This window comes from Pseudopipra pipra, chromosome 9 (genome assembly GCF_036250125.1).
Source record: "Pseudopipra pipra isolate bDixPip1 chromosome 9, bDixPip1.hap1, whole genome shotgun sequence".
Classification (NCBI taxonomy): Eukaryota; Metazoa; Chordata; class Aves; order Passeriformes; family Pipridae; genus Pseudopipra; species Pseudopipra pipra.
The window spans coordinates 23,353,570-23,379,970 of record NC_087557.1 but is presented as its reverse complement, the minus strand read 5'-3'; the positions used below and the strand labels follow the sequence as shown (position 1 = coordinate 23,379,970).

General features: G+C 42.4%; 1 protein-coding gene across 1 annotated transcript; it reads right to left on the bottom strand.

Moving 5' to 3' along the window:
- Positions 1–590: 590 nt before the first annotated feature.
- NRDC (nardilysin convertase) lies at positions 591–26,258 on the bottom strand. Its single transcript, XM_064665238.1, has 31 exons — positions 25,900–26,258; positions 21,795–22,125; positions 21,525–21,606; positions 20,778–20,931; positions 19,586–19,659; positions 18,082–18,177; positions 17,056–17,178; positions 15,611–15,668; positions 14,572–14,645; positions 14,315–14,384; positions 13,833–13,910; positions 13,294–13,414; positions 13,157–13,215; positions 12,521–12,575; positions 11,188–11,292; positions 10,790–10,913; positions 10,153–10,239; positions 9,450–9,569; positions 8,738–8,789; positions 7,486–7,636; positions 6,298–6,425; positions 5,799–5,961; positions 4,736–4,767; positions 4,325–4,463; positions 3,863–3,910; positions 3,500–3,552; positions 2,817–2,900; positions 1,759–1,849; positions 1,361–1,477; positions 1,023–1,112; positions 591–805 (listed from the first exon to the last, which is right to left on the bottom strand). Exons 1-31 carry the CDS (start codon positions 26,241–26,243, stop codon positions 611–613), a joined length of 3,498 nt encoding a protein of 1,165 aa, XP_064521308.1. The 5' UTR covers positions 26,244–26,258; the 3' UTR covers positions 591–610.
- Positions 26,259–26,401: the final 143 nt, after the last annotated feature.

Genomic DNA, 26,401 nt, shown 5'->3' with positions numbered 1-26,401 from the left:
AAGCAAAAGGAGCACAATTTGCAGCATCCACAGGAGAATTATTCTGGACTGTACATCCAGCCTTGCCAGCACTTCAGGAACCTCTGCACTGCTGTGCTTTTGCTTGCAGTTAATAGTGGTTGAGTAAGTAGCTACATGTAGCAATCAAACCACTGTTCTCTCCACAGTTACATCTAGTTTTTATTTGATTTTATCTCAATGTTGTCTATGTTGGACATACAGAAAAACTAAAAAAGCAGTGTGAGATGGAAGCCTGAGGCTTTTCTTCCCCTCCCACCCACTTTCCTGGGTGGATTCTTTCCTGAGGAGCTGTCACTGCTGCAGCACTGCAGGGATGATGCACCAGCCAGTCTGAACACAAAGGCACAGCCCACAGCTCCGGACAGCTGGAGAGGAGAAAGTGGATCCGTGTGGAAGTCGGGGCCTATTCTTAGTGAACGTGGGAGATTGATGAGAGAGGTTGGCTGGAAACTTACTTGAGGAAAGTTTCTGAATGGGCATCTTCATCCCAGCTACCACTACAGCCCTGGTTTAATAAAAACAGGTTTGTAATGTTTTAAGTTGCAGAAAGCACCTGTATTACACAGCAGTGCAGGGCACGATGTCAGTTTTATTTTAATATTTTATGGTAAGGGAGAACATTCAGAGTTGATGTGTAGGCTTTGATGTCCTTGATGGAAGTAACGTCACTCATCAAAGAAGAGGGGGGCAATAAAGTAAGATGAGGTATTTCACCAGATGAAGAATTCTGTCCTGAGACAGCTGTAACCTCTGAGTCCCCTTCATGTTTTCCATATCCAATCACCTGGAAAAAAGTAACCAAAAGAAAAATTTGAATCTCATTCAATGTTCAAATTAAATTCAGACACTGAAATGCAATTCAGATAATTGGAAGTGTAGAAAATGTGGATAACCACCATAGTAAAAATTATATTACAGATCTTCCCTCCCACACCCTTACTCTGAAATTGTCACAGTTTGGCCTTCCAGAAGTTGGCAGCACAGAGCTGACAAACACTCACGTGTACACTGAGCACTTTCCTCTGGTTGCTTCTGTGAGCTTGGAACCAGCTGACCAGGTCTGATTGTGTAACAGACTTGAGAGCTTCAATCTGAAACCCACAGGAATGAGGTTTTAGTAGCACACTGGTGAGTTAAGTAATTTTAAACATAAAAATGGTTTCTCTATGAACTCTATCCTATTGGATAAAAGAACCTTTTTAAAATAACATGCAGGTTTAGAATCAGTATGTCACAGTAGCATAAATCCAATTTATGCTTTGCATTGGAAACTGCTGCAAAAAACAACCTGCTTTTTGTGTTCCATTTGGCATCACTTAACACAACCACAGCCACCCACCTCACGGGCCAGCCTGTCAAACAGGTACTGCTGGGTCACCACTTCATTCCAGTTCCTGTCCACTTCTTCTCCAAGGTGGGAATCTTCACATTCCTTCAGTTTTATCAAAGCTGTAACCTACATTGGAAAAAGACCAAACAGTTAGTTTCAAAGGGTTTTAAAACTGTCTTCGTTTACCATCACATTCACTGCAGTTGGAAGAAAAGCCAAATTACATTAACAAGGTAGTTCAGTAGTTTCAAACTTGAATGTAAATGGCCAGAGAATGAATGTTTAGGGATCACTACAGAACAGAGAAAGAGGCATGATGTACAAGTCCAGAAAACCTCAGAAAATTGCCAGATAGTTGTAACTGAATTTTGCAGTTCAAAGAAGAGCTTTTCAAGATGAAATTTTACCTGGGTGTTAAAAGCCTCTTCGGTTAAATCCTTGATTTTCTCTTCAAAGCAAGAAAGAAACTCCTCTATTTTCCTGTCAACCAATTCAGAACTAAAAGAGAGTTAAATAATTAAATTAGGAAGGGAAAAAAAAAACCCAACAAACAAAAAGCCAAAACCAACAAAACAATCTTGGGGTGTAAAGTAGCAGAACAGCCCCCTGACAGTAAGGGAAAGTTTGGGACAGGTTCTCTTGTCTCCTGAGAAGCTCACAGCTGAGAAAACCCGGTGTTCAGTTTTCCCCAGTATCAGGGAAAAAAGCCAGTGTTCTGATTTTTTTTTCTGTATTAAGTATTATTCAAACAGGGGCTTCAGGTAACCAGGCAGCCAGAGGAGCCACTACCCTGATGCTGTGGTATCCCCAGCTGCAGTCCTGAGCCTGCACACACTTATGGTGCATTGGATTAGGACTAAAAGAAAGAAAAACAATGTGATGGATCCCGAGGTCTCTGACACATTAAAACCTTCCCTGATGACACAGATCTCAGTAATGGAATTAGAGGCAGCAGTCCTCTCTGCTAATTAAACTTTCACTGACACAGCATTATTTTTCACAAGTTGCATACCTTTCAAATAACCCTTCACCTCTGGCAGGTCAAATACCTGTAATTCACCCCAGCTTTCAACAAAACCATAATAGTGCTGTGTCTGCTGAAAGTGAGCCACAAGAACAGCTAGGCAGGATTTACAGGATTTGAGCTCTCCTGGCAGGATGGCTTCCAAAGGGCAGTGGGATATTTTACTGAGTCTTGGGATTACTTTTCCCTATTCAACTTGGGACTGCTGCAGTTTTCAGAACCTTAAGGCTATTGCTTTATTCAGGTGTTGGTTTTGAGTCAGGATTTTGTAACTGTCAGCAGTGTCCCTTCTCACATTCCCTTTGGGCTCTGACCTAACTCCCCTCACAGAATTAAGAAAACCCTCTCTGGCCCGAAACAGGCCAACTCTGAAATGAGAGCAGGTGCTCAGGTGTGACTCCCAGGGCTGGGAGTGATGAACATTCACCACAGAGCACTTACTTGTATTTAGTTGCCTGGGTTGCTACTGTGACAGAGAAGCCAAGGATCCCAGAAGTGTTCCTGCAGGTGGGGTACACGTGGTAGCTTAAAAGAAAGGATGAAACGATAAAGTTATTCCACAAGCACAATTAACTTTTCATTTACATGACAAGCTACAAGTTAAAATTATGTTGGTACTTTTGACAGAAAAATCTCAAATCTAAATGTTCTGCATTACTGCATCTCAGTGTTTGCTCATCTTTAGGAAATCCTTTTAAGCTTGGCAGAGTATTTGTGTCCCTGCAAATTTAATTCAAGCAGAGTGACAGACCTATAGCTGTGAAAAGCCTGTTCCAGTTTCCTGAGGTAGTAGGGTGCCTCCAGGGAGGCTGCTCTGCACCACAGAGCCACTGTGAAAACAGCCCTGGGGAAGGAGAAGCTGATTGTGGAAGTGGAAGGAACAACTTTACGCTGAATAATTCCAAATTAACCCACTGGTAATAGATGCAATTCTTACAGGAACCAAAAGCAACTTGGCTTGCAGCTTGTATTGATGGATGCTCTCGGTTTTGAGGTATGTTGCTGTTTCCACTACAATAATTCAGGAATTAGCCACTGTGCAGGAAGGATTTCCAGAGTAAAAATAAAATACCAGGGAACAGCAAAAGCAGGAGTGCAGGAGGATTCCTCCCCAGTGAACTCACCCGAGGGTCTGCTTGGTCCTCAGGAAGTCAAAGCAAGGCTCCTCCATGTGCATCTGGAACAGCACAAAGTGTTACACAGAAGTGATGCTCCCCTGAAGCCCCTTGTGGGCTCCACACGGAACCCGGAGCACAGCAAGTGCTGCCTGTGCAGCCACAACCACTGAACTGAGAGGGCTCAGCACGGTGGGGTGGTAGCTCAGAGAACAGTCCCATCACTGCACAGTTTGGGGACCCCAACCCAAACAGAGCTCAGTCAGAGGCAGCAATAGGTACACACTGTCCCCTTGGGACCATTTAGCCCCATGGCCTTGGCTCCAAGCACTGTTTTCAGGGAAGAGTTAGGAGACACAAACACTGACTTACCACAAGCAGCTCCATAAGGGTGTATTCCCTCAGGTTCCTGGCACCTGACTAGAAAGAGAATGAAGAATTTAGGGTGATTTCATGGATTTAAATGCCACAGTTCAGGTCAAGGTGACAGCTGTGCCACACACCTCAGCCTGAACTGCAGCACTGAGTGACAATTCACAGCAGGGACAAATGGGAAGTTCTGGTTTTCCCCAGGGGTCTCAGGAGAGTGGAGAAGAGATCATGAGATAGAGGTGGGGACACCAGGACCATGGCACTAACCCAGCTATGGGCACTGGCACAGCCTGGGAGGGGAAGGTGCTGGTTTCAGGGAACCCCACACACTGTGAGAGCCCACTGGGGTTTGGCCACAGTGGAAGGAGCCTGTGCTGACATGAGGTGTCTGTGTCCCCTCTGTAACATTCCTGCCCGCAGCTGCCAGAGGGAACAGGCCAGCACACCCCAAGCACACCTTACCTGGTAATAGACTGTCACCTCAGAGTTGGCATCACCTTTGTTGAGGGTTTTCACCTTACACAGCAGGTGGGTATTTGGCAAATCCACCACCCGGAACTGAACAGGGCAGGGATGGGCCAGGGGAGCGAACTGGAGTTTTCTGAAGGAGCACAAACAGCAAAGTGTCAAAACACCCACTCGTGTCTTGGCCAAAACCAACATAACACCCAGATACTTCCACACTTGGTCTGACCTTATCTTCCCCTTCCCCAAAGCAGAACTATGTCTGCTTAAACTGCTGTGGTTAACAATCACCTCCCAGAAATACTGGAGGGAAGAAGGAAGTTTCTGCATCACTCCATCCTCCGGAAAAGACTCTTACCTTGATTATAGTTTCCATATAATAAGCAATTCAAGAGTCGAGATACTCACTGAACAACATAATTCAGAAAATCCTTTGCTTCCTAGGGGAGAAAACAAAAACATAAATTTTATTTAGGAGAGAATTATTACCCCAGTTCACAACCTCACACCACAGTGCTGCACTTCAGAGAGTGACCCCCAAGCAAAGACCAGCTGAGCTCTGTTGTGCCACCTCCATCCCTGTCCCCTTGCCTTGTCCCAAATCCCTCCAGACTCCTCTGTACCACACTGCAAAGAGTCTCCACCCTGCTTTTTGCACTGTAACTTTGCCAAAGGAGAAGGCACAAGCCAAAGAAATAGCACCAGCCATCCCAACAGCAAAGGGTGGACATAGGAGGGGATAAACCCTCTCCTGTGCATGAACCTGGAGCTCTGAGAAGGAAACAATACAGGTATCTGAACTCCCAAAGAGCACATTTTCTTTAGGAGACTTTAAACAGATCAAGGACAAACACCACCAGCTGGGACAAGCTTCCTGGCACAAATTGTATTTGTGGGTTTCTCTCCCATGCCACACACTGGCACACAGTGACACTGGATACAGGGAGCTAAGCCTCATTCCACCCTGCTTTATAAAGCCTGACAGGCTTATGTGTGCCCTAATCCCAGGGTAGAAGCCTTCAGTGAATACTTCAGGTCAAGACTGACCTGTGAGGTTCGACCAAACTGTACAGGCACAATCCAATTTCCAGGATAAATGCACTTTGAGGGAAGCCTCTCCCTGGGACACCACTGTGGAAATTTCTCAATATCAAATATATCCATACACCAAACAACATAAAAAATGGTGGCAACAGGAGAAACAGATTACAGGCGTATATCTACTATATTTTTCCCTCTACACAATTTAAATCCAAATTCCTGGAAACTTCTGTTCAAGCTGACAACTATGGACTGCCCATTGGCCCATCCATACGAGCACTCCTGAAGTGCTAGAGGAGAAACTGCCCTGGCCCTAAAAGACTCCAGACTGCCAGTAGAGAAGCAGCAACCAGCTGGGGGGTGAGGTGAGTGTGTTACAGCACATTTTAAGCACCAGTGAGCGCACAGCAGCTGCCAGGGCTGTGCTTACTCTGCTCGTGAAGTTCCCTTGTACAAGACCCTCCACGAAGAGCTGGGACTTGAAAGCCCTGACAAAGTTGGAGAGGGACTCGATGGAGAGGCCGTTCATCAGTGTCTGGTACTTGTCGATCATGGACCACCGGCCGTGCTCCAGGATCAGGAGACGCACGTCCCTGCAGGGCAGGAAGGAAAACAGAACCACGGGACGTCAAGAGCTGTTCGATGCCAGAGATCCCATTTCTGACTGAGGGTTGTACTGGAGACAGGGAGAGGGTCCCCAGGAGCCCATGGGATGGCTGTGCCCTCCCTCAGCACCCACTGCTGGTTCCAGGTCACTTCAGAAGAGCAGCTCCCTGGGTGTCCAACCTGACCCCACGTCTGATATACTCCTGGAGCTACAAGGAAACCCTGGAACAAGACCCTGTGAGCACAGAGCAGGGATCCCTGAGCTCTTCAGTTCAATCTCAAACTTGCTGTACAGCTACTGTCTGCCCTCTCCCAGAACTCACTTGGCCAGAGTCTCAGGTTTGATGAGGATGTTGAAGTATGTTTTCTTCAGCTGCTCTGTTATCATTTCAAAAACTGCTGGAGTAAAGCTGAAGTCAGACAGGTAATCAATGATGAGCTGAAATAGAAGCTGTAAAAGAAAAATTTTAAGTTGAGGGTTTTTGTTGGGTTTTTTTTTAAGAAGCAATTTCAACTTTATCCTGCATAATAATATAAAATCATCCCTATTTGGTCAACATAAGAGACATCCAGTGTTACTAAAGCACATTCCTCAATTCTGCCAGATGTTCTTCACTCAACAGTTCTATCCCAAATGACAGTCAGTTTCAGAAGGACAGCATTTTTACGCAGTGAATAAGCTCAATATCCCAAATCAATAGTAGTTTCCACATTCTATTGGAACAAACATAGCCTGGAACTCCAACATTTCTGTATTCAATATTCCAGTTTTTCCTTTGACAGCTGACTAGCACAGCGACATCACAACAGAGACACGTTCAGGATTAAAAAAGAGAATATTCAGTCCCTGCTGTTTGCCTATTTGTTTTTTTCTGTTAAACCTCACATTAAAAGGTGTGACAGACCACTGACAGTCTTATTAAAGCTCCAGTAAAGCTCTTGCAATGAACATTGGTGGTTGTCTCCTCTCAACCACTAAGTCCTCCCACGTCTTACATGGCCAGCATTTAGGGAATGGGAACAGGGATTCCCCAATCCTCTTAGCAAGCCAACAAAGAAAATCTGCACCCTAAATGAGTATGTCCAGAAGCCGGATCTCCAAAGTCAAACTGCAAACAAAACCTGTTTTCAGACGCCCTTCTCAGACAGCAACCAACCACAGCTTATAGATGGAGAGGCTCTAACACTCTCTGTGCACATGGAAGACTCAAAGCTCTTTTCATAAGAAAAGCTGTTAAATGTGTTAATGAAGATACAGTCATTAAAATAAAGGAAGATTTCTCTTAAGTCAGCCAAAGATCAGTAATTTGAGCTTGTGTAAGTGAATTTATACATGTAAGCACAAGAAAAAGCAGCACATTTGCTGCATTACCCTTAACAGAGACACAAGTTTTGCCATTTAAAATACCCCATCTAAGCGTTGAAAGCTCCAGCTGCTCAGAGAAAATGCACACACACTAAAAAGCAGAAAGCATAAAAGGCATAAAAGTATTGAGAAGATGAGAACTTACAGGTAGTTTGTGATTGAAGCCTTTCACCCGGATGACTAAGCCATACTCTCCAGCCACCAGCTTGTATTCCAACTGAGCTACGTCTGCTTCATAGGCTGGTTCTCCAAGGTTGTGGGAAAGGATGTTCACAAATGTATCAAACAAAACTATGCTGGAGGGAGAAGAGGGCAGAGAGTTAATAAGAAAGAAATAAAGGATGGAATAAAGATAAAAGTCAAGCCCAATGACTTTGATGGTACACACAGTATGGATACTTGAGTAAAATGAGATTCAAAAAGATGTTTTAAACAAACCCAGAAACAAAAGGCAGGTTTCCCTTTGTCCAGAAAGCACATGACACTATTTAAAAATTATTTGGACATTCAACTGTTCCTTGTAATGTATAAGATTCCAGCTTCAAAAGATTTAAGATTTCTCCAAGGTAGGAACGCACATTGCAATGTGCCAATGCTGAAAACATTGAATAATCACAGAAAATGAAATTATTGTACTTTGTGTAAAGGAATGGGGGGGTAGTCTTCAGTTATGCTGAAGACTTGAGTAATGAGATGATTTTTTTATCTCTCAAGATAATAATAATAATAATAATAATAATAATAATCCAGAGCAAATCAGGCTACACAACATGGAAAATGCAGTCCCTGCTCCCAGGTTTTTGCTAGTGCCCGGATTCCAATTTGAAGTTCAAACTAACAAAGCCCCAAGAAAACAGATTTATAAAGGCTTTCCCAAAACATGAGTTGTGCAGGTCTTGGCAGGCTTATGACAAACGCACTATGAAATTGGTTCCAAATGGCAATGGCAGGCTGAGACCAGCGAAGTGCAGCACACACAGAGCTGCAGCCAAGGTCTGCCTGACCCACAGCTGGTTTCCAGTGCTGCCAACAGCCCCTCCTACAGGCTCCCAGGCTGCTGGTTCAGGACAAGACTGTGGACTGCTTCTTTCAGGACCAGCTCCTTCTCTAAACACTTTGTTCTGGTACTTGCACTGCTACTGTTACATTATTTTTTCCCAAACACGCCCTGGGGAACAACACACCATTGAACTCCTACACATCTGTTTGCTACAGATAGGACCTGCTGCAGAACCACCCTCACCAAACTGCAGATAAAACCACAAGGAAAGTGTAAGAACATGAGAAAAGGACACCTTATTCTATTCCTGCTTAAAATTAATGTCTCTTCATGGTTTTTCACTAGGTATGGTAATTTAGTTACTCTGCAAGATAAGCATAAATAATATAATCCTCACTTCTCTGCAGATTGCTGTATCAATGGAGAGATCAGATGGAATCGAACATAACCTGGGGTGGAAAAAGAAACTTAAATGAGCAATTGTGTAATAAAAAGTGACAGCTTTCTAAAGCCAAATGTATTTGAGTCTAACAAAAATGGTCATTGAGTTGTAAGAATTTTTTTTCTTGAATATTGTCATCATTAAACATCTTCTCTTTCTCATTCCAAAAATCTTCCCTTAAAAATACCAAATATTAGAAAAAAAAAAGCTGTGCTTTGCAGAATACTAACTCACATAGCATGACCAATATAAACAGAAAAACTCCATAAACCTTCTGTCTAAGAGACACTAAAAATTGTGACATTATGCTTGAAAGCAGCAATATATTTTCCACATTTGTCTCAGATCCAGGCTATATTTTTCTATTATATTTATTTTCATGTGTTCTTTCCTTCTCAAGCCCTTGTCTCAGCATCATATTTTGTCTGCCCAATCCTGTTCACAGCCAGTGTATCTCAGCGATTCCACTTTTCAACCAGAGGTATCAGCAGGGTTCCTCTGTTGCAGGTACTTTACCTGCTTCTCTTTTATTGTAGCTAATAAACATATCAAAAGGACCGTGGAAGAGCTGACAGCAAGCACTTAGTTTAAATGGTGATTTGCCTTCAAATAAATTCCAGCTGGTAAAAACAGGGACTTGCTATTCAGAAAGCCCTCAGGCATTTACCTTTTGGGATTTTGAATTTATCATCCTTTCTGTACCAGAGACAGCCTTGTTGTGTGCTGAGTGTTTTGACTGGATATTCTGTCTCAGGGCAGTCAGCAACTTTCAAAGCAAAGTCGGTGGCTAACAAAAAGAAAAACCAAACCAAAGTGGGTTAGTGGGTTTCACACACAACCAAAAATGCACCAAAGCCTTATATATCAAAAAATACCCTTTTCCCCTCCAGTTTTCTAAATCATTTGTGATAATGCTTTCCTGGACCCAAGGAACACCTATTTTTCAGTTCCACACCAGAATAGAGGCTCAGAAGCAGTGCAGGAGTGGTGATACTTCATTCCATCCAGGACACAAGTTCTGGATTTCATTTCACTTGGTTTTGGCAACAAAGCCAGATTGGTATTTAGATGCTTTCAAAACCAGCAGGACTTAGTAAATAAAACTGCTCTTCTAAGGTATCTGGAGCTCTTTGTTAACTCTCAAGGCCTGCTGTTATGGATACATCATCTGTAAGTTTATACCTTAGAAAAATTCAGTTCTCAAGCTTATAAACAAAAGAATATGAAATGAAATCCATGTGAACAGAGTGATCGTGGGCTTTTAATTTGGAAAACCGGGTTGATGTTCAGATGGAAATTAAGATTGTTTCTAAACCACAGCAAATTCTCAAATTATTAGGGAAGAGCTCATTCATGCTCAGGTGCCTTACCTATGTATTTATTTTCTTCTGGAAGGTGTAAATCCTGATTTAACTCAAAGTCACTGGCCCATAAATCACTCCAGTACTTGTCAATATCTGTTAAAAACAAGAAATGCATTCAGTTCAACAAGCAGGCAATGCTATCCTATTTCCTAAGCCAGTCATCTCATCTCTTTGCTGTCTCTGTGAAGATTTGCAGTACGATGGGAGTTTCTTAATGTCACCTGGCTCATCGTGACTCCTTCTAAATCCATTCCTACAGGATCTTCTGGAGCAGGACCGAAACAGTCCTATTAAAAAGCAAATGAAGCCTGCCTGCATTAGTAACCCAGCTACCACCACACCCTGTGCTTCTTTGTTGGGGTTCTTTCCCCTGTTCAGGACCAGAGTGGCAGCCAAGTGGAGGGCTTGGAGGGCTCACTGGGACTTCTGCCTCCAAAAACAACTGCAGACTAGGGAGTGGGAATCAACTGCCACCAAACAAAGAACAATTATTGAGTGGCACAGAATATTTGACTAATGGTGGGCTCAGTAAAGCACTGAGGATTCAATTCCCTGCTTCCATTCACTTGTATGTTGTGTGTCACCCTTTTACTGTCTCTACTGCATGAATCAGGCACTGCCTGAGTTTCTGCTGCTGTTTTACCTTCCACACTGTACTGTGTTCCAAACCACTTCTCTTTGAGGTGACACTGGCCTTCATTGGCAGCAGACAACAAAACCAGGTTGGCTCTCTCAGGGCTGAGCTGCTCCAGGGCAGCAGCAATGATCTGCAAGTTCAAGACAATATTGCAGCTCAAATGCAACTCTGGCTCTGCCTGACCCAGAAAAGACTTCCCAGTACAAACGCAGGAAGAATAAGAACATAACAAGCTTACCAAACAGGAGATTTGCTTTCTGAATACAAAAAGTGTTTCAATTAATACACAACCCGTGCCTGCATTATGCTTAATTACAAATGCCTATACACATGCCTCTATTATACAATATGCCCCATATTTTCCTTACATCAAAACATATAATCAGAGTTCAAAGCATATTTACCTCAGGCTTGTATTCAAACAAGAGCTGGTCTCCTGTCAGAAAATCCTCCTTCTGAAACAACTGCATGTTCTCACAAAGGCTTTCCACATAGTCAACAGGATCTGTCTGTAAGCAAATAAATAAAGCTATTTGTCACATAATTAGAAAACCAAAATATCAATTTTCTGTTCTGAGAAGAGCTTGACTAGTCAGGGATGTTGAGCATGAGTTGGATGCTGTGCTTGTTATGGCATTTAGTTTCAGTTATTGAATTAAATGAATTTCATAACCTTATCTAATGCTCCGTCTCCTTTCAGAATTAGACAAATCATCTTGGTAGGAAAAACCTTGATTATGCAGTTTACAGTCATGGGATATACTAGGTTAAAGACCCAGCAGAATGCACTCCTTGCCTCCAGGGAACACAAGCACAGTCCTGCAATTCAAGATGTAAAGTGATCTGGAACCTGGAAAGTGCAAGGCAAGGAAATGCTGCTGCTGCACAAGTATCTCTGATTCTGCTCCTGTCCCACCTTCTCTGCCGTGATGCACAGTGAGAGGAAGAAGAGGTTCTCCTATTTGGACATGGAATACACATTGCTTTTTAAGAGTGTAAGGCTGCCTAGAGGACTAGGCTGCTCAGCTTCTTGCTCAGTGCTTTTGGGATTTTTGCACCAGCCAGCATCACACTGTAAAGACAATGGGTCAGATACAGACCATAATCTGCCTGAAAAGAGGGGAGTTTGACATATCTGTGTCTTATAAACAACAGTGGAAAAAATGACCAGGAATTTCTTAAGACGCTGTACACCTCAGGAAACATTAAACCTCTCCTGGGGCACTGCTTATCCCAAAGTCATGTCTCTGGGACCATTATTCTTTAGGACTGCTCTTACTTTCCTGTTGAACTCAATGCATTCCATGGTTTCTAATAGTTATTGACAAGTACTGGAGTGACTGAAGTCAATGAAGTGAGGCTTCTCAAATTATCCAAACTGTGTTCTCTTCTTTAAAATTACAGCATAAGAAAGTGAAATTAGGAAAAAATATTGAAAAGCCCCAAACAATTTGCAGAGCATTAATAATGGGCATAGAACTTCACACACAAGGGCCTAATGACTAAAACTGAGAGAGAGCCTACCTAGCAGGTAGGGAATGAAATAGCAACACTTAATTCTGTTAGGGAAAAAGCCACAATACTTCTCTGCCTACAATACATATTCTTTCAGCAAAATGCAGCCTCATTAAGTGCACAATTTATTTCTGGTTGAACAGAACTTTGAAAATGTGTTCCAAAATGAAAACAAGATCCTTTTCATGGTTTACCTACATCAACACAAAACTGGATAAATACCTGTTCCTGGTAGTGAAATTCATTAGCTTCAATCTTCTGTATTTCTTCCCATACTCTGCAAAGGAGGAAGAAGAGAATAAGAGTGAATTTTCTCCATTGTTCCACAACATTTATTAAGAATCAGAAAAAAGCAATCTTCTAGGAAAGGCATTAAAGGTGAGTTCAGCGATTCATTCAGGTACAAGACATAGAAGCCAGTATTAAATGTAATTTCCTTTCATCCAAAATGGCCTTTCTCAACTGGCTGTTTTCTGACTACAAAGAGTCAAAATCTGATACCAAATTAACATAAAGGTTGACATCAGAACACCACAGTCCTGACTTTCACAGATGTGCCTCAACACATTTAAAAAATAAACACAAAACTGCACCCAACCTGGTGCAGTTCAGCTAGTTTCAGCTTACTAACATCAGAAATCAGATCACAATAAGTCAAACTAAAAGTACCAAGAGATAAGCATAAACATTTAGAAAATTCCTTTTTAAAACTTTAAAATTGACATATTTTCCCCAAGGACAAGCTTTACTACTGATGTTTATGCTCTAGTAACTGTAGAAAAAGTGCAAACACTACAAATAGCAGACTAATGGAGAAGGACAATGTCACAAATATCCGAGGTAGTGGCAAACACTTGCCTTTTATCTGGCCCCCTCTTCTGCAGCATCTTCACGTACTGAAATACAACATGGGCCACCTGCAGACAGAAAGGAACAGGGTCATTTTCCCAGACATTAGGAAAATGGTAAAAAAATCAGGTTGCAGTAAAACATACCTCATAGAAGTGCTTGTAACCTTCATCAGTCAAGGTCACAGAAATGCTGAAGATGGAGTAAGTGGAGTTCTGTTCAAATCCTGTCTCTCCATTTCCTCCATATAATGCAAGAGCCCAAAATCTATGGAAGAGTTATAGGTACTTACTAATTAATCATTTCAGCTTTATTTGAGCTTAGTTACAACTAGAGTATCATAGCTTTACTTCAGTGGTTTTCAATCCATCTACACTTTACACAAGGATCTTCCAACACAAAGATGTGAATCTCAGGATACAGAATTTAAGAAAAACAGTAAAAAAGCTAAGCTACCTTTTGGAGATCTCAAAGACCAGTCACAGATACTGCTGATCCATGGATCACAGACAAAAAATCCATGCATTTTTTACTTGTCAACTCACAGAATACCACTAACAAAACACTGATACAAAAAGGCTGCTTTTATATCTATAGAAAATACATATACATACACTCAAAATAGAGTTTATCTATATTTTAATGACAGCAAAGCATTTAATAACCATGCTTTAAAAATACATACTTTTTCCTAAGGAAAGAAAGAACACTGCCTTTGCCTTCATGTCCCACCAGCCAGGAAATATAATGAAGAGGTTTCACCCTAAAAGAAAGTTTGCAGGAGATTAGATGCCAGGAGGTAACACATTTCCCAGAATGAATTCAAATCACCAGGCTAATGACTAAAATATTCACTGTCTCTCTCTTCATGGCAAGTTTTGCATTAGGATGCAAGGCAGCATTAGGATGATAAGCTAAAAATGTGGGAGTTCAGAACATAATGACTGATCTGAGTCAGTGAGGAATGATGTTAAAATCAGCCATGTACAAATTCCACTCTATTAAAGGAACCATATCTGCATTGGTTTAATTCATTTTTAAAATGCCTGCCTAGCTGAACCAAAGTACTCTGTCACACAAGTAAATGTGATTCTTTGGTTTGTTGGGAAAGGCAATAAATTATTCACAGCATAAACACAGTAGAAGTAAAATGCAGCACCAGCATACCTGTAATACTGTTCTTGTGGGGGAAGTGCCCAAGTGATGGTCAATGAATGAACTTTCCTGATTGGAACAACTGAACACAAATAAACAGATTGAATATAAATACACACGAGCAGACAGAGATAAGAAATTTTACATAATGCAGAAAGAATAGTTAAAAGTTATTCAAATCCACATAGAATTATTATACAAAGTATCTGGATCACGCAGAGAAAATCTGAAGTCAAGTATTCAGAACATTTAAATCTATTCCAACTTACCTCTGTAAAGCTTGTGAAATTCTGGGGTGTCGAAAGGCTGAGTCAGGTGGCCAAAGCTGGGTTTGGGTAAACCACTTAAAAGCAAAATGGAAGTGTGATGTTACTGGCAGGGATTAAAGCCTGCACTGAGATATTCAAAGACATAAGCACCACACCAGAGAGCCTGAAAATGGCCCTTAACCAAGGGTGCAGCCCAGGATCCACCCAGCAGTGGAGGCAACCTGGCCTCACCTGTACTGCCCACACAGCAGAGTCAGTAACGAGATTTGGGTACCACATCAACACCTCCCTTTCCTTCTGTGCAAGGCAGCACCAGCAAAAAACTTCCTTTTGGAAAGCCAAGTACAGTAAACAACTTCCTAAGTTCATCCTGGATTCAAAGAACCCTGATGGATTGTCTTGTAGGGAAGGAGGAATGAGGACAAGGGTGGTCAGGAGAGACAAATGTGTCTCTGTGTGGTATTAGGCTTTCATAAGTGCATTTCCAGGCACCACAGAAACAAACACCTTGCAAAAGCAGGAAATGGAAGGGGAAATCAAATGCTTTTCTAGTTAGCAAAGCTTTTCCAGAACTCTCTCTTTTAGACAGCACATTGCAGTGAACGATTAAAAAAGAAGATTAACTTCTAACCCATTGCCACTCTAAGGATGACACTGAAATTCCAGATATGGTGTTAATTAATTTTGCTTCTAATTATTTTTGACACAAAGCAAAGATAAGCAATGTAAAATGATAATCTAGGTTTGAATGTCTTATCACAAAATCAAGGTATCAGCACATATTAAGCAAACACTGCTTCAAGTTACCACCATATAGCTCACAGCCTAAATAGTTGTTAAAGCAGAAACAAAGTCTTCCTGGCACAATTAACTCTGGTCTTTAATTTACAAAGTTGCCTTTTTTTTTTCCCCAGATAAGAATGTTAATTAACAAATAGTCATTTTCTTAGTTTCTCCAGTAAGGGATTTTTTCTAATGCCATTTTAAGAACAGATAATTTTATCATCTGTAATGTCTTTATGCATCAAAAGAATCTTACTTATTTGGGATCTCAGAGAAGATTTCTGTCACCCACTTTTCCAACGTATCCAGTGTTTCTAAAAAGGAGAGAAACAAAGACAGAAATGCAATTTCCTGAAGATCTAAGACAAATTATCTTATCTCACCAGTTCAGTTATTTTAAAGAGGCTGCAAGTCAGTGTATTTGAAAATTGCAAAGTTCTAAATTATAAACTTCAAAGCTGTTGGTTTGAGCCAATTCTTAATATTCAAGGTATCTGTGGTCATAGCTTTGGGTTTGTATATAATGCTGAAATCCCAGGCTGATACAACTGGGATTTAAAGTTCAGTAGTGTCTGGAGTGACAGTGAAGAGGAATTACTGTCTTAGGGATCTACAAAATCACCAATACTTGCAACTCCTTCAACCACTCTCCAGATTATACACAGCAGTTTTCCCACTCAAATGCAGTCCTGCAGTGCTAAGGTTTTCTTCTCCCCATCCTCTTTTTTTAGAAGAACTGAGTCAATAACCAGAAGTTTAAGTTTTAAAATAAAAACTTGGAAATTGCTGGTTTAAGCAAGCATTCTGAATTCCCAAAGTGATGCTGCATATGGTCAACAGCAATAAAAAAGGCTGGATGAGATATGGGGAGGATTCACAGTTTGTTTTAACAGAGACAAAACCACAAAGTTGACCTGACTGGTTATCAGTTACCACCATTTTCCTCCCAACTACCAGAAGAAACACTGCAGTCCATCACCAGTTTAATGATTATTCATCAATGCCTTAAGTAGTTTACTGTCTAGACAGAAAATAAAAAGCAAAGGAGAAGAAAAGAAATCCTACCTCTATTATTACCATCTCCATTTTACAGATGGGAATTGCAATCAGTTTTAGCATTCAACAAAACCCCTCCCTAAGAACAAACCTAACTTGAATAACTTCTAAGAAATTCTTCTACTCTCAGCAGAAAAAAAACACAGGTCTGAAGCTCTTTGCTGAAATGAAACTCAAATCCATTTGCACAGAATTTTTCAGTCTGTGTGGGAAAAAAATGAGAATCTCTATCCCTCCTAGAGAAACAAGACAACTGGAAGACAGAGTTTCAGTCTCTCACCACTTACTGTGGAGGTTTACTGTTGATGGCAGAGAAATCAGTAGCATTAATTAATTTAACTGATCTGACTCTTCATTGCTACAAGATTATTTCTGAAATGCTATCTTTGAGATTTTACCTTCTGTGTTAATGTGGAACTATTCAAGACCTTCAGTTAAAGGACTCTCAAGAACTGGCAGGATGACAATAACAAAGCACAATTGCTCAAGACTTGTTTCATTTGGAAATCAGGCTAAAATCTGCATATAAATACCCTCTGCAGGACTGGACAATCCACTAGAATGGTCTGGGCTACAGCTGAACTGGTTCCAAAAGCACTACAACAGCAGCAATGGGGCTGTTTTTTAAGGAGCAACTGATGTTACCTTTAGACTGGACAACTAAAGTCATGTAGTGAGCAGAGTAGTGGCGCTGCCAGAATTCCCTCAGTCTGGTGTAGGTATCAATATTATTCATTTTGGGCTCATGTTTGAGTGTATCTGCATTACCTGGAAACATTAAAAGGCAGGCAGTTAGTTATCCAAGACCAGACATATCAAGAACTTATTTTCCTCCCTGATTCATGGTAAAGCACATTAAAAATACCTAGTAGAAATCTGGAGTTAAAAGAATGTTAATTGAAATTTGATACCTTCCAATTTCTAGTTCTTACTGTAAAGCCAGTTGGTATTTCTATGGCAAGGAAAGACAGAGTCCTCTTGCATTATCAGATCACCCAATGTGTGTTGCCAGCTATTCCCTCAACAATGGAACTTGCAGAACAGCAGAGGGAAAAAGAGGGGGAAATATGATGTTCAGTGTATGTCACTATGGAAATTTATAAAAATTATCTACATTTCAAAGCTGGCCAACTCTAATACCCATCACACAGCAATTTACACAGCATGAGGGTGAGGGAGCTGGGACTGTATTGTCCCAGAGAGGAAGAACACATTTCCCTTCTGCTCCCCTGACATGGCTGTTAAGGTGTAACTTCTGCAAGTTCAACAGTGAATTACTTATTCTGTAAAGCCTCCTTAGACACATATCCAGAAATAATTTATCTTTCCAGAAAATTTTAATAGTAAAAAATCAAGTCTAAGCCAGACAGAGATGACTCAGAGAGCACCACCTTTATGTTAACAGAAAGCTACATGATTACACACCTCGGGCAACCCAGCTTTAACATCAGCAAAAAGCAGTATCAGAATGAAAACTATCTTAGAAAGGAGACAGCTGCTTTTATTTCCAACCATTTCACTGTAAAATGAATAATTGCTCTAATACATCTGAGCAAGGCTAGTGTTTGCTGTGATAAGATAGTTCATGTTAGTGCATCTAACCACTCAAAGTTTTAAGTGGTTAAAAGTTTAACTATTTTCACCACTTTATAACATAAATAGAGGACTTACCCCAAAAAAATTTCTTCATAGGATGTCCAGGCCTGGCAAGACTCCCAAATAACATCTCTTTTCTGTTTGCATCAGAGGGCCTTGCTAGTTGATACTCTATTAATTTAAAGAATTTGCAGTGACATGCATCAACATTTGAGGTCATGTTCCCCCAAAACAAAGTAAAAATCCCAGCCAAACTGTCAAGGAGATACACCACAGAGATGCATGCAGCCTGGAATTTGTTTTAATGTATGATGAAATAGTGAAATAGGCTGAAAACAGGACTTGCTAGCAGTAATAAGAGGAAAAATGTAGTTCATTGCTGAGAAGAAAGAAAAGGATAAGAAGGAAGTGTATGTAAAGCTCCAACTTGTCCTGTCTGAATGCTCTCAATATGTTAAATTCAATGGGGACAAAAGGCCAGAAATATTATACAAGATCAGGCCCTGCAGCAAGAGCCAGAGAACAATTACAAACCTGCTACTACCATGCATCACACAGAACAACCTCTAGCCTGGTAATAAGAAATTGAAAGCTGAGCAAGATCGTTTCCAAAAATGCAGTTTTACGTTCGGTTTACACTAATCTAAATGTGGGACTCTGCCAAAATCAAGAATTCACCCTCCTGAACTGCATTTTCCTGTTGCTGTTTTTGCTGGTAATAAGGAACATGCAGAGCAGAGCTGAACACTAATTCTTCTGGTTGGGTTATCCCCCGGGCAGTTCAGGAGCTGACACCATTCACTGGGCAGCACATTCCCCCTGTCAGTCCAAGGGAAGGACAGGTTTTGCACCATGAAGGTGTAAATTGGCTTAAGCTGTTGAAGAACCACACCTTAACTCAAAGGCAGGTCCTTGTTTACACTGACACTTGCCTAAATTTAAAGATCAAACTGCCCATCTTTCCTTGCCAGAAGACAGATGAAGATGATGACTTGGAATAAACATTTGAACCAGTTGGTATATCTGCCAATAACACTTTTTTTCTAAAACAGTGAAGTTCTATAGGCAATCTGGGAGTATTCATCACATATAAAGAAATCAACACTCTCCTCACTTCTGTGCCTTGTTTAATTTCCTTCTGGGAAGCGATTTTGTAGTTATTCAAGCATTAGAATAAAAGATAAGTAAAATCACCTCAACTTATTGTATTAACTCCATATATGACCGGAGAGAGCACTGGGATTATGCTGGAGCCAAAGGCATGTTGTTCACTGCAGAGCATCCAAATGATCATGTAAGTGCCCTGCCAGTTACTGCCAAACCACTTCAAATTATTAATTTCTAATACAAGAAATGAGAGGGCAAACTCTCACAGTGATGCCACTACATTCAGTCTTTCTCCTCTAACAACCACTGACATCCACAGAACTTCAGCTGAAGAGTTTAACCTCTCTGACAAGTCAGGTGAACTTGACTGAACTGCTCAGAAGGGTAGTCCAACACAGAAACCAATAATAGTGTTACAAAGTAGGTTTTAAGAAGATGGGCTAAACACACAGGAAAAGATTCTCTTACTTACCACTGTCTACAGCCTCCACTTCTCGATCTATTGCATCCCTGATCATTAATGGGTGAATGAAGAACTGTGCCCACCTACGGAACAGAAAAATTAATATACTTTTCTTCAGGGTCCATTAGGCTAAGGCAAAACCCCCAGTAGTTAAACCCAACATCTACTCTTTTGGTTTCTAAAGTTGCTTGTATTACAAATGATGCAATTCTTGACTGCACTGTCTTAGAGAAAGATAAAAGCCTGTTTTGTGATACCATGAAAAACCAAAGAGCAGGGCTTCCAGGCTCCATAAAGTGGGACTGAATTGGTTGGATACAGCATGATATGACACTAATGGGTGCAGATTATCTGTCTTTACGCCCTAAGAATGTTCACCCCATTTAAATAATAAAATAGTAAATTTAAATAATACTTGGTAAAATGTGCAGACACTTGCTCTTGGTGTCATCACAGGAATGTTTTTTGATCAAAGTAAATTTGCAGTGGAGTCTCCTCTCCTCCTGAGATATTTTACAGCATCAAGAACACTCAGTTGTGCCCCCATGAATAAGTAATTCCTCTCACTGAAGGAAACCATGCCAAGAAAACCATGTGGAGCTCTGCTGTCCCAAGATATCCCACAGCACAGAAGAGCAAGTTTAACACTTTCTGACAAAAGACACATACAGCAGCGATTAACCTGGCTTGGGTTAAATGTCTCCTTTTGAGGCACACATTGTACTGTTACTTTAAAGGCTGCCATCCCACCCATCCTGAGGGATCACACTTGGAAACAAACTAACAGAATATGAAAAAATAGTAACTCTAATCAGGACAGATATTTCAAAGGATGAGTCACTGCGATTCTGGGAGCACTTCCCCTCTGATCAGTGGTCACATTGCATAACATTTTTTCTATCATCAATGCTACCAGTTTAAGGGTGCCAAAACAATCAAAAAGCTGTATGCATTTAAGACTTACACATGGATTCCACATAATCCCACAGTGGCTACACCAGCATTACCTCAAAAAACAGCAACACACCCTGTGGGAAACAGTATTTCCACATATTCTGTATCACTGCTGTAGTGCAGGTACCTATGGCAGCTCACCAACAGCCTCGGTCACCCCAAAATGAAGAACTGCAAAACTACACCCAAGCTCCTGAGGCACATACAAACATTAATTAACACCTAACCACCATTTATATAAAGTTACCTGTCCAGGGCTTCTTTGAAGTACTTCCTCTGCACATCAAACTGGAAGACCGTCCGCTCGCAGTCGGTCGAGGCGTTGTCACCGCCCCCGTGTTTCTTCAGGAACGCATCGAACCCGTTCTCATCTGGGTACTTCAAACTGCCCATGAAAACCACTGCAACAAAAACCAGCAACATTAACCACGTGACATTAACTGGTTATTCCTAACTGCAGCTATGGCAACCCCTCCTCAGCACAGTGTTACCTACAACTGACCCAAAGCTCACACACAGGGGGTAACTACCAAATACCAACAGCCTGTGTGATGTGCCCAGGAAATGCTGTACTTTGCCTCTAACTGTGCCTGGCCTCAGTCAGGCAAGGACAATATTTTGTGACACATCTGGACAGAAACTTTGTGTGCCCATATTACTAATTCATCACCTTTGACTAGGGAGATAAAGGTCTGTAGCTCCAGCCTGGTTTATAAAGCCATGGATAACATGGTTCCTCTGAATTTTAACAGATAACAAAGAATCTTCGTACAAGCTAATGCGTGGCTTGCCAAAGGGTATGAGACACCTTCTCCCATATTAAGAGTTCTATACTAAGTCAGTATTTTTATAAAATCACACACTCATGAAAATAAATTCTCAAATAGCCAAAATAGGAAATTATATATAATATTAAATATTACAGACATCCTGAGCTACATAGCACTCATTTAGCACTGAAGCTGGGGAAGATGAAATAGGAGCAGATACATACTATGTTCCAGGAAGTGTGCTAATCCAGGCAGATCTTCAGGATCAGAGAAGCTGCCAACAGCAACACAGAGGGCTGCTGCAGACTAGAGAAAATACAACACTCTCAGTAAAAGTGACTTCAAGGAACATTTCAGGAAAATGACAGAAGTGTAAGATGAATCAATCAGGACAGGCACAATAAAAAGGTCTAGTCTGAATGCCTAATCACAAGGCTTCAGACCTCAGGAAAGCTCACTATATATTTTTTCAGCCTACAGCTTAAAGTACATACCTGCTTTTCTGAACAGCCTCTCTTTCTTGTCTCTTCCTTTTCAGCCAGCTCTTCTAATTCACTGTCATCAGAACCATTGAAATCCTCATTATCTCCATTACTGTCCTCACTCTCATCCCCCTCATCACAGTCCTCATCATCAAAACCTTCTCTACCATCTTCGATCTCAGCTCCGGAATCATCATATTCATCACTTCCCTCTTCAGATTCATCCTCATCATCATCATTGTCCTCTTCCTCCTCCTCCTCCTCTGAAGATGTTGGGGCACCGTCCAAGTAATTCAAATCCGAAATCAAAAGTGCACATAAGCCATTTTGCAGTTTGATATACCTGAAAGAATAATTATTTACAATGAATACGTTCATCTCCTAAATCTGAACTTTCAGAATCACAAAAGTTTCATCATTTCCTATAACAGTTCTGTGCTCTTCAACTGAGAGCGATTTCCTAATGAAAATCTAAAGGTAGCTAAGACTGTGAGCAGTTTTACAGCAGGAAAATAAAAAACTCTTCTGCTATTCAACAGCTGTAAGAATGAGCAGTAGTTCAGGGCAGCAGCAGAAGCCCTTCACCCCATAAGGTCAAACACACTGATTTTGGCTTTTTCTTCTTCCTTTGTGAAACTTTTAAGCTACTAGCACTCACTTCATGTACTCAGAAAAGGCAAACCCAAACTTCAATAGCCTGTTATGCTTGTCAGGCTCTCAGAAACAAATATTACATGACAGAATGAAGATCTTAGTCCTTGCCTCTAAGTAGGTCCCAGAGACTCCATTTGATTTTATTTGATCAATGTTTGTATTAAATGGGGTCCACAGATGTAGCAGGCATGTGTTAGAAAGGACAGAGCTCCTCTGCAGGCTCCATAAAACAAGTCACAGAGGGTTGGTTGGGTTACTATCAAGAAGCAATAAAGAGTTTTCTGTGTGTGCGTTTACACAGAATTTTTCATACATGTGTGTGCATATATATGTAAATAAAACCCCACAAGCCCACTGTGCACCAATCTACAGCTTTTCATACTGGAGACTGCAAGCACCAATGCTCTGCACTACAAGAGCCCTCAGCAGTATTCATTTCCCATCAGATCTGGAGTAGATAGTCACAACTGGTCAAATTAGCCAGAGCACCCCTCCCAGGAGCTTGCACTGGCTAGTACACGAGGTGCAGAAAGGAAGGAATGCTGGATCCAGAAAATATTTCATCCATTCTCTGAACTAGTGTGATATAGACAAGCGGTATCTAATCCAGAAAAAAAACCCAAAGCAACAAACCAGAAAAAAACCAAACCCAAACCAAAACAAACAAAAAAAACCCCAAACAAAAACAAAAACCCCAAACCCAACAAAACAAACAAACAAAAAAATCCAACTAGAATAAAACAAACCCATGGTCACACCCCACACTCCCAGAAAAATCTGAGTTCCAGAGCACAGAATCACGGACTAGTTTGTTTTGAAAGGGGCCTTTTGAGGTCATTTAGTCCAGCGCCTGAGTCAATATCAGATCAGAACTTTGCAATGTGGACTACTACAGCTCTTGGACTACTGAGTCTACGCAAAAAAGGTAACGAACAAATGTTTAATAGTTGTGTAAAGTTCATGAATCATGACCAGTCTCCAAGGGGAAGTGACAGCGTTTGCTCCAGGCCAGCAGGAACACACCCAGTTTGCTGCAGGACTGCTGAGCAGGACAAGTCTGCTCCAATCCAAGGCACCAGTGCACTCTGGCTCGTTCAAACTGCAACACAGCGCGTGTAACCTGCAGAGGTGCTCTGACCAACTGCAGGAGGCACAGATAGTGCACGTCCACGCTAATGTCTGGGAGTAAAATTAATCTTCCATACATTTTGAAAGCCTGTCTGCTAACCATTTCCATCATGTCCATATGTCACACTCCTGAATGTACAAAACGGCCTAAAATATACACTGTACACTCTGAGCAGCTCAGAGCCAGAGCCCCAGACAGTGACAAGCTAAGGCTGCAGCATCTTCCAGCACAATCAGCATCTCCTTCTCCTCCACAACAACTCTCTGCCTCAGGTTCTCCCATGGAGAACACTGGCCTCCCAGGGATCAGTCACAGAAAGCAGAGAACAGAATGGGGCTATTCTCCCAGAGGAACAGTGTGCCATAAAGCTGCTCAGCCAGGTGTATCCAGTAGCTCTTGTTGATCCTTTCCACATACCCCCTTTAAGCTCATGGAGTAGATTACCCTAATTTGACATTACTCATCTGGAGGCTCGTGGGTGTTGCACACAGGACAGAAAGCACCAGCATCAAGGACAGGACTGAACCAGTTGCTGGTGGAGGCTCTCAGATTTCACTCCAGGACAATCTAGAACAGTTTAGGTCATACTGATCAGAGGCACCACCGACATAGGTGTTCTTTACTTTTTCCATGTTTCAGTCCAATGGAAAAGGACAAATGTAACCAATACATAAGTATCCATTAGTATGCAAATCACAGTAAAAAAAATACAATCACATAAGGTAGAAATAGAAGCAAGCACAGTCCAATTGCTTTTTTGAAGGACTATACGGGCACTGATGCAAATAAGGCTTAAATATAAAATAAAATTCAAATTCTTAAAAGTACTCTTTAAACATCCTGGGTAAGTTTAAACAGGATTGTTCTCACACAACAATTTTTCTAATATTAATGACAATTGTTTAGAAGTTAAGATTTAAATACATACCAGTGTATGGTAAACACTGAGAAATGTTGTAATTTCCCAAATTACAAGCAATACAAGCCCATGAAATTCCACATGTAGATGAATTTAAATAAAACATATATTTCTGGTAAATACAACTACCCAATTACAGCTCTAATGAGCAAACCTAACTCTTATTATGACAATTATTTTGTCCCAACAAACTCACTTCTGAAAATACATCCTGCAATCTCTGTCAGAGCTCTTTTGGTTTTTGTGATCACTGTATCTGAGAAGGTAAAATATGACATTTTTCACTAAGTTAAGGCTGATGTCACCCTTATCCTATAAGCAAACACACTCTCCAATTGTCTATGTGCAGAGAAGGTTCCTGAGCATCAAAAAGGGTAGTGACAGCCTTCAATGGATTTCCCAAGCTTCATTCACCAGTGTGCTGCTTCAGGTAGCAAAGGTAGAAGCTCCCTGAGCTGACAGCATCTGTAGCTGCTAGTTTTGCAGGAAGACAGCCTGCCACAAAGTAGCAAGAGTAAGAATGCCATCAGGAGAGGCAGGCAGAGGAAGCAGCAAGGAAGTAGGGCAAGAAGGGAGGGAGCAAGTTTCTCCCTAAGCCAATGGGCATAGTCCTCTTCAGGCAGCCAGCAGGGAATTTCACTGCCAACCAATGTCACTGCAGATCCAAAACTCAGTTCCAGGCTCAGGCAGCAGATTCTCCACTGGCTGCACAGATTAGACATCAGGAAAAGCAAAGATTTAAAAAAAAAAAAGGCAATTCTAACGAGGGCTGGATCATCTTCTGCCTAACAGAAGATGAAGCGTCCCTTCAAGAATAAACTGTCTTACAGCATCCAAAGAGCTCAGTCCCAGCTGGTTCTCGTCCCAGTCCCTTGCTGTGTCTGGGCCACGGACGCTGTGAGCTGTGCTCAGGGAAGGTGATCCTTTTCATCACTTCCCGGGGTATTACTCGGATATATTCAAATAAAAACACAAGCAAAACGGCAGCCTAAAGGCACTGTGCCTCAACTCGCAGATATGTCTGTGTTAAAACTTGGAAGCTCATTTAAAACAGGAAGAGTTTTAGAGGCTGTTTTAAAGTCGGGATCTGCTCTGAAAATACTTCAACCGCATCCTGCACTTCAGCTGAACGCTTTCGGCGAGGGGCTGCGAACCAACAATTAATTGGGAGTTGCTGTGCCTGGCGAACCCCCTCGCCCGCACAGGAGCCGATCCCCCGGCCTGTGCCAGCCCCAGCCCCGCTCCCGCACCGCCCATCCCCAGCAGGAGCACACCCGCGAACCCCCGGCCTCCTTTAAACAGACAGGCCCCATCTCCCCCCGGCACCGGAACCAGCCCCAAGTCCAGCGGTGCCCGGGACACGGGGCAGACCCCGGCCCGTCCCACCGAGCCTCGTCCTCCCCCGCCGCCCTCACCGGTACTGCTTGGGGTCACTGGGGGACTTGACGATGTCGGGGTCGCCCAGGTTGTGGCCGGGGCCGCCCGCCCCGCGCTCCTCTTCCTCGTCCCCGTGAGGCGAGCGGCCCCCGGCGTCGCGGCCGCCCTCCGCGGCCTGCTGCTGTCCCACGGCCAGCTCGGGGCTGCCGTAGCCGCACGTCGCCTTGTTCCTGCCGGGCATGGCGGCGGCGGCGGTGCCGCTGCCCCACAGCGGCCGCACAACGGCCCGAGCCGGGCGCCCGCCCCCCGCCCGCCCGCGGGGACCCCCGGCCGCCGCCCGCCCGCTCCGAGCGAGGGCGGCCGCCAGAATGCGCACGCGCATGGCCGCGGCGCGCTCCGATTGGCGCAGAGGCGGCTGCCAGGCGTGAGGGAAACCATGGATGGGGGAGAGGAAAGAAGAGGAGGGGACATACGACCCCGTTCAGGAACTGGGAGCAGCGCGCGAAGAAATCAGAGCGGTGAGGGTGAGGAGGGAGGACG

Coding starts and splice junctions, on each gene's coding strand:
- NRDC (XM_064665238.1), bottom strand. CDS start 26,243: ATGCGCGTGCGCATTCTGGCGGCCGCCCTCGCTCGGAGCGGGCGGGCG. Junction 17,179..18,081: donor TATGAAGAAATTTTTTTGGG/GTAAGTCCTCTA, acceptor TAATGTTTCCAG/GTAATGCAGATACACTCAAA. Junction 9,570..10,152: donor AGAAGAAAATAAATACATAG/GTAAGGCACCTG, acceptor TCTTTTTGTTAG/CCACCGACTTTGCTTTGAAA.